The 10,897-nt window shown below is 44.3% G+C and overlaps 1 protein-coding gene across 18 annotated transcripts in view; it reads right to left on the bottom strand.

Moving 5' to 3' along the window:
* Window positions 1-7,194, bottom strand: part of LOC122543331 (regulating synaptic membrane exocytosis protein 1-like) — an 845,124-nt gene extending 837,930 nt beyond the window's left edge. For 12 of the 18 annotated variants that reach the window (XM_043681864.1, XM_043681928.1, XM_043681937.1 and 9 more), the window contains exon 1: window positions 6,564-7,192. In XM_043681864.1, the coding sequence (XP_043537799.1) occupies window positions 6,564-6,718 (155 nt within the window). In that variant the 5' untranslated portion in view covers window positions 6,719-7,192. Of the gene's footprint in view, window positions 1-6,563 lie in introns of all 18 variants that reach the window. The other 6 variants (XM_043682003.1, XM_043681891.1, XM_043681993.1 and 3 more) reach the window with 3 other exon arrangements.
* Window positions 7,195-10,897: the final 3,703 nt, after the last annotated feature.

Below are 10,897 nucleotides of genomic sequence, written 5' to 3'. Positions count from 1 at the left end.
TCTTCCTATCGGAAAGATGTTGTGAAACTTGAAAGGGTTCAGAAAAGATTTACAAGGATGTTGCCAGGGTTGGAGGATTTGAGCTATAGGGAGAGGCTGAACAGGCTGGGACTATTTTCCCTGGAGCGTCGGAGGCCGAGGGGTGACCTTATAGAGGTTTACAAAATTATGAGGGGCGTGGATAGGATAAATAGGCAAAGCCTTTTACCTGGGGTCAGGGAATCCAGGACTAGAGGGCATAGATTTGGGGTGAGAAGGGAAAGATATAAAAGAGACCTAACGGGCACCTTTTTCACGCAGAGGGTGGTACGTGTATGGAATGAGCTGCCAAAGGAAGTGGAAAAGGCTGGTACAATTGCAACATTTAAGAGGCATTTGGATGGGTATATGAATAGTAAGAGTTTGGAGGGATATAGGCTGGGTGCTGGGACGAAATTGGGTTGGGATATCTGGTCGGCGTGGACAGGTTGGATAGAAGGGTCTGTTTCCATGCTGTACATCTCTATGACTCTATAACTGCTCCAGTTCAGCCTGGGTACAGGATGCCGCATAAATGCAGTCATCAACGTTATGGTGGAAGAGTTGGGGAACAGCAGTATACATACTGAAGAGTGACTGTTCAACATAACTGACAAAGAGGCAGGTGTAGTTTGGGCCCTGAAGAAGGATTAATTCCCAAAATATTGACTTCTCCACCTCCTGATGCTGCCTGGCTTGCTGTGTTCTTCCAGACTCCTGTTTGTCAACCTTGGATTCCAGCATCTGCAGTTTTTCTTTTGACTCTAACCAAGTTTGTACCACTACAAAGTCTCCTCGAAGGATGTGCACTTTGAAGACGTTCTCTGCCTCCCTCAACCATGCTCCTGAGAAACAGTAAATACCTGAAACTTCAACTTCTCCAACTCTTGATGCTGTCTAGCTTGCTTTGTTCTTCAAGCTTTCTGTTTGTCTACACTGGATTCCAGTATCTGGAGTATTTTTGTCTCTACCCAGGAACAGGAAACCAGGTGGGTGGAGCATTTAAGTTGATGGATTGAGGGTGAATTGTGATTCTTGATAGTAAAATGCAGTTTTTATGTCCCCCGCAAGGTTGTGCTCATACTGTATTTTCCTCTCCTCTTATTCAATCCCTTTGCCCTCCTTTGCTGAAATTTAAACTTCTCCCAGGTATGCTACTATTTGTGCCCCTTCCTTGGATTTAATTTTTCTTGTTAGCATGGACAGGCCACCTTTTATTAATGTGCCAAATTGGAATGAACAATTGTTGCAGTTTGCATGTTTTAAACATTTGCCATTGCCTATCCACCATCATTGGTCTAAGTAACGATCCAAAATTTATCATAGCCAGCTCACACCACATGCCATCATATTTTCCTTTATTTAGTTTCTTGTTTCAAAATCAACGTCACTCTTCACCTTAAAGCAGAATTCTGTCATATTATGGTCACTCTTCCCCAAGGATAGAGTGACCATAATATGACAGAATACAGGTAGTCTGCCAATTATTCCTTCCTCATCACACAATACCAAGTCTAGGCCCATCCTTGAGTTGATAAAGCAAATCTGGTGACCTTCAATCCAGGCTCCAAAGTACACTGGTTCACATAGTTTACTCAGTGGTTAGCACTGCTGCCTCACAGCGCCAGGGACTTGGGTTCAGTTCCCACCTTGGGCAACTGTCTGTGTTGAGTTTGCACATTCTCCCCGTGTCTGTGTGGGTTTCCTCCAGGTGATGTGCAGGTTAGATGAATTGGCCATGCTAAATTGCCCATAGTGTTACGTATATTAGTTGGGCAAACCAAGCTGTATGTATTCTCACAAGTACACTGTCACTCACCAAGACCCATCCTACATTCTTTGTGAAAATAAATTAGTTAGGACACTTTTGGAGTACTACATTCAATTATTGCCACCCTGCATTACGAAGGATGTTTTGAAACCTGTAAGGGTTCAGAAAGGATTTTTAAGCATGTTGCCAAGATTGGAGGGTTTGACCTATAGGGAGAGGCTGAACAGACTGGGGCTACTTTCCCTGGAGCAGAGGATGAGGGGTGACCTCACAGAAGTTTGTAAAATCATGAATGCCATAGATAAGGTAAATATCCAAGGTCTTTTTCCTAGAGTGCAGGAGTCCAAAACAAGGCGGCATAGTTGAAGGTCAGAGGGGAAAATATTTAAAGAGACTTCAGGGGCAACTTTTTCCATGCAGAGGGTGGTGTGTGTATGGAATGAGCTGCCAGAGGAAGTGGTAGAGACTGGTACAATTACAACATTTAAACTGGATGGGTACATGAATAAGAAGGGTTTAGAGGGATATGGGCCAAATGCTGTCAAACAGGATTAGATTAATTTAGGATATCTGGTCATCATGGACGAGTGAGACCAAAGGGTCTACTTCCATGCTGTATGGCTCTGTAACTCCATGAAATTTAAGAGTAGTCATCATTTGCCTCATTTAAACTATATAATGTGGTTGGTGAGACAGGCTTTTACCTTACCATTCTTTGCAATTATGTATCAGAAAACCATTATGCATCATTATGTATTAGAGAAACACCTCTGAGGGTTATCAACCAAACATTGTTCAAATGTTGCAACAAGCAAGTGTCTTTAAATGTATTTAAAGCAATTAACATTTTGTAAGTACCTAAATTAATCTGTTAAACCTAGTTTTGGGATCTCAGAATCACAGTGTCGAGGTGGCCCTTTGGCCTTTCAAGTCTGTAGCACTAAAACCACACTAAATTTACATTAGGCTCATATTGTGACATTTCAAGTGCTCATCCCAATACATTTTAAAATTTGTGAGATTATCCACCTCAACTACCCTCCCAAACAGTGTATTCCAGACACCCACCACTCTATGGGTGAAAAATGTTTTCCTCAGGTTCTCTGTAAACCTCCTGCTTTTTATTTTAAAATTATGCCCCCTTGCTATTGACTAAGGAATCCCTCTGTTCCTCTGAGATTCCTGGTGTCCTGCCATATATTGAGTAATGCCTTGTCTTGCTACTTCTTCCAAAGTGCATCACCTCACACTTATCAGGGTTAAATTCCATCTACCACAGGGGCAGCACGGTGACTCAGTGGTTAGCATTGCTGCCTCACAGCGCCAGGTACCCGGGTTTAATTCCCGCCTCAGGCGACTGACTGTGTGGAGTTTGCACGTTCTCCCCGTGTCTGCATGGGTTTCCTCCAGGTGCTCCGGTTTCCTCCCACAGTCCAAAGATGTGCAGGTCAGGTGAATTGGCCATGCTAAATTGCCTGTTGTGTTAGGTAAGGGGTAAATGTAGGGGTATGGGTGGGTTGCGCTTCGGCGGGTCAGTGTGGACTTGTTGGGCCGAAGGGCCTGTTTCCACGCTGTAATGTAATGTAATCTAATCTAATCCTTCTGTAATCTAAGACCTCACTCCTTTCTGTCAACAACTCGGTCAATCTCCGCATCAACTAAAACTTAATTATCATCGCTTCCACTTTTCATCTACATGATTTGTATATACCACTAAACAATAAAGAGACCCAACGCTGATCCTGTAGTACACCATTGGACATTGGCCCCAGCTTGGACAAACTTGAATTGTTTTCACCACAGCACTGCAGGCTGAAGGCGATCTGACTGGAGTCTATAAAATTATGTGAGGCATGGATAGGGGGATAGGGTGGACAGTCAGAGTCTTTTCTCCAGGCTGGAAATGTCAAATATTAGGTTAAAAGTGAGAAGAGAGAAGGTTAAAAGAAGATGTGCAAGGATAGTTTTTTTTAATAAATGGGGCATGGCCAGGGAGGTGGTACAGGCAGAGGCATTAGCAATATTTAAGAGGCACTCAAGACAGACACATGAACAGACTGGGAATGGAGGGTAACAGACCACGTGAAGACAGATATGATTAGTTTAGTATGGCATCATGGTAGGCAAAGACATGGTAGGCCATTCCTGTGTTATACGAATAACTAATTTGCTAAATTTCACCATCACAGAAAAGTACTTTCCTATTGTAAGTTCAAACTAAAAGTTTGATGTTCTTAATTTACTAGCTGTCAGTTTTTTTTCCAAAGTCTTTCAAAAGTAAAAACGAAAAAAGCATATACAGTTCTGGTACAGCCAATGCCAATCTGGTTACTTTGATCACTTCATCACCAGACAAACCCCACATATATATGTTAAGACTAGCAAACAAAAGAACTGAGAAAGAGGAAGTCAAATTACCAATGAGGCTTTATACATGGATCAAGTTATGAGGCTGAAATATGCATTTCTACTGTACACACATAGCTAAAATGTCCAATTTAAAAATTATTGCACTAAAACTTCCAGACCATGCTGCTAAAAAACTAAAGACTTGAACTCAAATTTCATGATTAAATTCAAGCATAAAATAGCAACTTACAAATGTTTAGAGCATTACAATATCTAATTCTGTAAATTAGATCTGTAAATACCTTAGAACATAAATATAAACAGATTTCAAACTTATTTAGACTGCATCTCGTTAATTGCATGTTTTTCTCTCTTCACGCAACACTTATGAAGTGTCAGGTTTGTTACATTCCCCGTTTCTTCCCTTTCATTTAGCTTTACTTGCTACATCCTCTTATATCCACTCTCTCCTTCTCCTCTTCCTCCCCATCCCCCACCCACCCCAGTGGGACTGTTTGCTCTTTCAAATCTGGATAGAGATGAAAAAACTGCAGATGCTGAAATCCAAAGTAAAAAGGCAGGAGACTGGAAGAACACAGCAAGCCAGGCAGCTTCAGGAGGTGAAGTCAACATTTTGGGTGCAACCCTTCTTCAGGACTTTCGGGTTACACCCGAAATGTCGACTTATACACCTCCTGAAGCTGCTGGGATTGCTCTTTCAAATCTGGCAGGTGGACGTGTCATTGTTCTGCCATGCTCACATTCTGATCACTTAAACTAAACTATCAACATTTTATATCCACCAGTACCCCCGACTCCCCCCCCCCCCCCCGCCAACATTAAGTTTCAAGTCTAGATGACTTGATCAACTCTCTCTCCATGGATGCTGTCTGGCCAGTTGTGATCTCCAGCATTTGTTGTTTTCACTTGTGAAGCATTGTTAAGCCAAGCAGGAGAAATTTATAAAATATGAAAAAAAACATGTTAAACAAAAGATTCTATATGAAAGCAAAGTAATAAGTTCCTTCATAGTACCATACTTTAATGTCAAGTTAATGAGTTAAAGAGCAAGTTTCAAATACCAATACTTCATTTTAAATTAATAAGAATCCTTCCATATACAGTCTGTAAAATAGAAGCGTGTGGATAAAATGCACAAAATGTGCAATTATTATTTGCTGTTCATATAGCAACTGCAATTCAGAAATTAAAGATTCATAGGGCAAGCATAAGAACAAAAACATTCCAATTTTTGCTTGTTTTGCTCAATTTAGGTCAAAATGAAATTCAACAAGTTTCTATTGGTTTGGACTATAGTATCCTTAACTTTACCACAAACTGAACATTTTCATTCTTCCAAAATATTAACATAATACTTAGAACCCTAGTAACATACATATGCTACACATGTAACATGTGTGCACACAATGAACGCACAGCAAACAATTTTGCACTAGGATGCTAGACATACCACTAATCATGAAGTACTGTACATCTGTGACAAGATTTGGTTTGTGCCCTTAATGCTAAACATATCTTTTACTTTGATAGCTACATTTCAGTCACATTACAGAAGCCAATTTATGCATCTGCTTTTCCAGCATTTTTGTTCAGGAAATTGCTCATATTTATGCTCATTATGTTTTGCGAATAACCAAACTTGATGGTGCTACATCTCTGTTGGTATATAGATGGAGTATCTAAATCGCTTATTTGAAATGCTAATATTGAAAACCTGAATGCTTATATTAAAATCCCGATGAAGCACGGTTTAAACAAAAGAAAATTACCTAACCATGTATTTGGCCTGCTGGGTTTCATCATTTCTTCGATACAACCCCAGCTTACCACTAGCAAGTGATTATTCAGGGGAATGAAGTACTTGTATCAGATACAATATTGTGGGAAGAAATGTAAGCGCGCGCGGGTGGGGAACAGCCGAATAGGGGGAAAAAAGGAAGATGGATAACAAGCTTCATACGTTCAGCCTTGATAGCTCGAAGACTTTAATTAGGATCATGCATAAGCTTCCTGCTTTATAAAGACATAAGAATTATCTCATAGAGACGACTTCCTGCGAGACAAGGCCTGAGCTACATCACTGGAATAAAGAGCTCATAATGGCATATTTTTCATCGTCCATTTTTTCATAGACCTATAGACCGGTGAGAACATTTGAAAAGCAATGCACACACCGGGGGGAGGGGGGTGTCTGACTGACAAGTAATCACAACAAAACAGAATAAATAAGAAGATGCTTTTCGATCCATCAAATTCATTTCGAATAAGAAAAGGTCTGCTTCAAAATAAAGTATAAAACAAAATAAAAGTAGCAAATATACGAAGGCGACTCAGCCTCGGTGAAGCATCTTCTGCGTTCTCACTGAGGGAGAGGAGGCGATAAATGTGTAAACATTCTCCTTACTTTAACATCGCCTCTTCCTTCTGCTCCTCCTCCCGCTGCCTCTGCAGCACGGCCATGATGATGCCCCGCTCTTCCTCCGTCAGATGGCTCAGGTCCGGCATCTCGGCCGGTGCGCCTGGCGGCTGAGGACCGCGGGGGCCCAACGGCGCCGACATCTTCACCGGAGTGCCAGTCCAGCTCCGTCCCCTGGGGACAGAGGCAAGGAGAGGGACACGTACAGCCAGACCCCTGGCTGCTTGTGGTCAATGAGCAGCGGCTGTCAGCCCAGGCAGCGCCACTTAGCTCGCCGCTCGTTGCTGGGCGCTCAGCATCGTCTGCTGAGCAGCCGCGCCCTCCGTCTCAGCACCACCTCCCTAAGCCTGACTTTTCCACCATCCTCTCTAACTGCTGCTGAGCCCAGCCTCGGCTGCCTTCAGCTGCTCCGCCCTGCCACTGACGCTGGAAAGAGGATGGAGGGAGTGGAGGTGGAGTCTCTCTGTTTGTGCCCGAGATCAGTGCTGGAAGCACCCTTCAGACCTAGAATGAGGTCACATGAAGGGGTCTCGGAATGATCAGCACATCCACTTCCTCCCACCCTATCACGTTGGGAAATTTGCAACTCGGCAACATGGGAATTGTCTTCTGGTGGATCCGGTTGGACATTGTCAATAAAGCAGTATTTCAACGTTATTCCGAGATTGTGCATTGTTCCATCGACTTAGCCTCGACGGGAGAAAAAGTCGTCAGTTACTGGACCCACCAAGACTCCTGCCCATCTTCCGAGGACCCCCTTGTCCGCCTCCAATATACCCTATCCACCTGGACACCCCATGCCAGTCTGTTACCTGCCCTCAACCTCTTTATTTCCAACTGCTGGGGGGGGGGGGGTTGTGCAGTGGTAGTTTGGTGCTCTGACCTCTAAATCGGTGAAGCCAGGTGCTAACTTGAAGACACCTCCTCCCACCCCCTCAACCATGACTTCACCAAACCATCATCTCCCAGTCTGTACACAACCTCATCACCTCAGGGGATCTTCCACCAACAGCTTTCAACCTCATAGATTGGGAACCCCGCACTGCCCGGTTCTACTTAGAACATAGAAGAATACAGCGCAGTACAGGCCCTTTGGCCCTCGATGTTGCGCCGATCCAAGCCCACCTAACCTAGCCACACATCCTAAGTCATGCCTCACCGCATCATAATTTCCCTGACCCCAGCTATAACTCTTGCTATCCAAGACCCACAAACCTGACTACCCCGGCCAACCCGTCGTCTCAGCCTACTCCTGTCCCACCGAATTCAACTCCATGTACCTTGATACTGTGTTATCCCCCCTTGTTGAGGAATCCCCCACAAACGTTTGGGACGCCACCCACGCCCTACACCTCCTTCAAGACTTCTGTTTCCCTGGCCCCCAATGCCTCATCTTCATAATGGACATCCAGTCCTTGTACACCTCTATCCCCCAGGACCAGAGCCTCCAAGCCCCACCAGTACTTCCACTGACACTCTAATTCGTTTGGCTGAACTGGTCCTCACCCTTAGTAATTTCTCCTTTGAATCCTCCTACTTCCTCCAGATGAAAGTGATAGCCATGGGCCTCAAATATGCCTGTCTCTTTGTCGGCTGTATGGAACAATCTATATTCCGCAGTTACACTGGTACCACTCCTCACCTTTTCCTCTGCTACATTAATGACTGCATCAGTGCCACCTTGTGCTCCCACAAGGATGTTGAACAGTTTGTCAACTTCCATTCCACCGTTAAATTCACCTGAACCATTTCGGACACATCCTTCCCCTTCCTGGACCTCTCCATCTCCATCAACGGTGACTGACACAACACTGACATTTTCTACAAACCCACCAACTCCCACAGCTACCTGTATTACACCTCCTCCCACTCTGCCTCCAGTAAAATGCTATCTCTTATTCTCAGTTCCACCTCTGCCACATCTGCTCCCAGAAGGACCAGTTCAACACAGAACACACCAGATGGCCTCCTTCTTTAAAGACCACAATTTCCCCTCCCATGTGGTTGGTGATACCTCCAACACATCTCATCCACTTCCTGCACTTCTGCCTTCGAACCCTACACCTCCAACTGCAACAAGGACAGCACCACTCCAGTCCTCACCTTCCACTCACCAACCTCCGTATACATCGCATTATCCTCCGCCATTTTCACCACCTACAAACAGATCCCACCATCAGAGATATATTTCCCTCCACACCCCTATCCACTTTCCGTAAAGGCCGTTCTCTCCGCAACTGCCTCATCAGGAATGGGCCCCCCAACAACCCACCCTCCCTTCCCAGCACCTTCCCCTGCCACCGCAAGAATTGCTAAACCTACACCCACACCTCCCCCCTGACCTCCGCCCAAAGTCGCAACGGAGTCTTCCACATCCATCAAAGTTTCGCCTGCACTTCCACACATCATTTACTGTATCCATGGCTCTCGATGCGGTCTCCTGTACATTGGGAAGAGAGAACGCTTACTCACAGAGTGCTTCAGAGAACATCTTTGGGACACCCACACCAACCAACCCCACCGCCCCATGGCTGACACTTCAACTCCTCCTCCCACTCCGCCGAGGGCATGCAGGTCCTGGGCCTCCTCCATCACCACTCTGTTACCACTCGACGACTGGAGGAAGAATTTCTCATCTTCCACTTCAGGACCCTCCAACCCCAGGACATCAATGTGGATTTCACCAGTTTCCTCATTTCCCCTCCCCCCACCTTATCCCAGTTTCAACCTCCAGCTTGGCACCACCCTCATGTCCTACCTGACCACCTTCCTTCCCACTATCCGCTCCATCCTCCCCTCCGACCTGTCATCATTACCCCCACATCCATTCACCTAGCGTACTCCCAGCTACCTTCCCCACCAGCTCCATCCCCATTTAGGTGAATGGATGTTGGGGTAATGGTGACAGGTCAGAGGGGAGGATGGAGCGGATGGTGGGAAGGAGGGTGGACAGGTAGGACAGGTCATGAGGGTGGTGCCGAGCTGGAAGGTTGAAACTGGGATAAGGTGGTAGGTAATTTCAATTTGCGCTGTGATTGATGTATTAATAGTTGATCACTAATATCAAGGTTTTGTGCTCCAATTCTATGATCACAGATTCCTTTAACATTTCCCCAGTGCAAACATTGCTTCTTATTTAAAATTCAAAGCAAATATGAATATCCAGCACAGTCCTTATAACCGAAATACATACATTAAACACCGGAACAAAAGTTGGCCCTCAAGAGCCTTGATATGATGTAAAATGGATATAATAACTTTTAAGGGGATTATGTACAATCAAAATATGAATTTGATAGTCTCAGTCTTGTATCCTAAGGGCAGTAAAGAAGTTTCTTAATAAACTTTCATGAATTTCCCACACTTTTCACTCAGTGGCATTGCATGGTGATTTCAGATAACTTTGTTCAGTTATATAAAGTACAGTCAACGTACAATGATGTTTTGTCACTAACTGAAACATGTATTATTAAATATTGAATATTTTTACATATATATATATATATATATAAAATTGAATGGTATTCTACTTGTGTGTTGATTATGACTTCCTTACTCAAGAGCTACGGCATTTTTTATTACAGTCACATTTATTGGTAGAGGAATTGAGTTCCGGAGTCCTGAGGTCATGATGCAGTTGTATAAAACTCTGGTGCGGCCGCATCTGGAATATTGTGTGCAGTTTTGGTCGCCATACTATAGGAAGGATGTGGAGGCACTGGAACGGGTGCAGAGGAGGTTTACCAGGATGTTGCCTGGTATGGAAGGAAGATCGTATGAGGATAGACTGAGACACTTGGGGCTGTTTTCATTAGAGAAAAGAAGGTTTAGGGGTGACTTGATTGAGGTGTACAAGATGATTAGGGGGTTAGATAGGGTTGACAGTGTGAACCTTTTCCCGCGTATGGAGTCGGGTATTACAAGGGGGCATAGCTTTAAATTAAGGGGGGGTAGATATAGGACTGAAGTTAGGGGTAGGTTCTTCACTCAGCGAGTCGTAAGTTCATGGAATGCCCTGCCAGCAGCAGTGGTGGACTCTCCCTCTTTATGGGCATTTAAGCGGGCATTGGATAGGTATATGGAGGATAGTGGGTTAGTATAGGTTAGGCGGGCTTGGATCGGCGCAACATCGAGGGCCAAAGGGCCTGTACTGCGCTGTATTCTTCTATGTTCTCATTTCTCAGGTTTGTTCAGTGACTGAAACAAATAATTAATCTCTAAAGGACTTGAAAGTGAAATAATGGAGTCCAAAAAATGGCCAGCACAATGATGTTATTTTCAAGATGGTTGGATTTCTCCAATAGAACTCCTGGAGAAAATAA

The sequence above is a fragment of the Chiloscyllium plagiosum genome, chromosome 3 (genome assembly GCF_004010195.1).
Source record: "Chiloscyllium plagiosum isolate BGI_BamShark_2017 chromosome 3, ASM401019v2, whole genome shotgun sequence".
Classification (NCBI taxonomy): domain Eukaryota; kingdom Metazoa; phylum Chordata; class Chondrichthyes; order Orectolobiformes; family Hemiscylliidae; genus Chiloscyllium; species Chiloscyllium plagiosum.
This window is presented reverse-complemented; position numbering and strand designations above follow the sequence as displayed.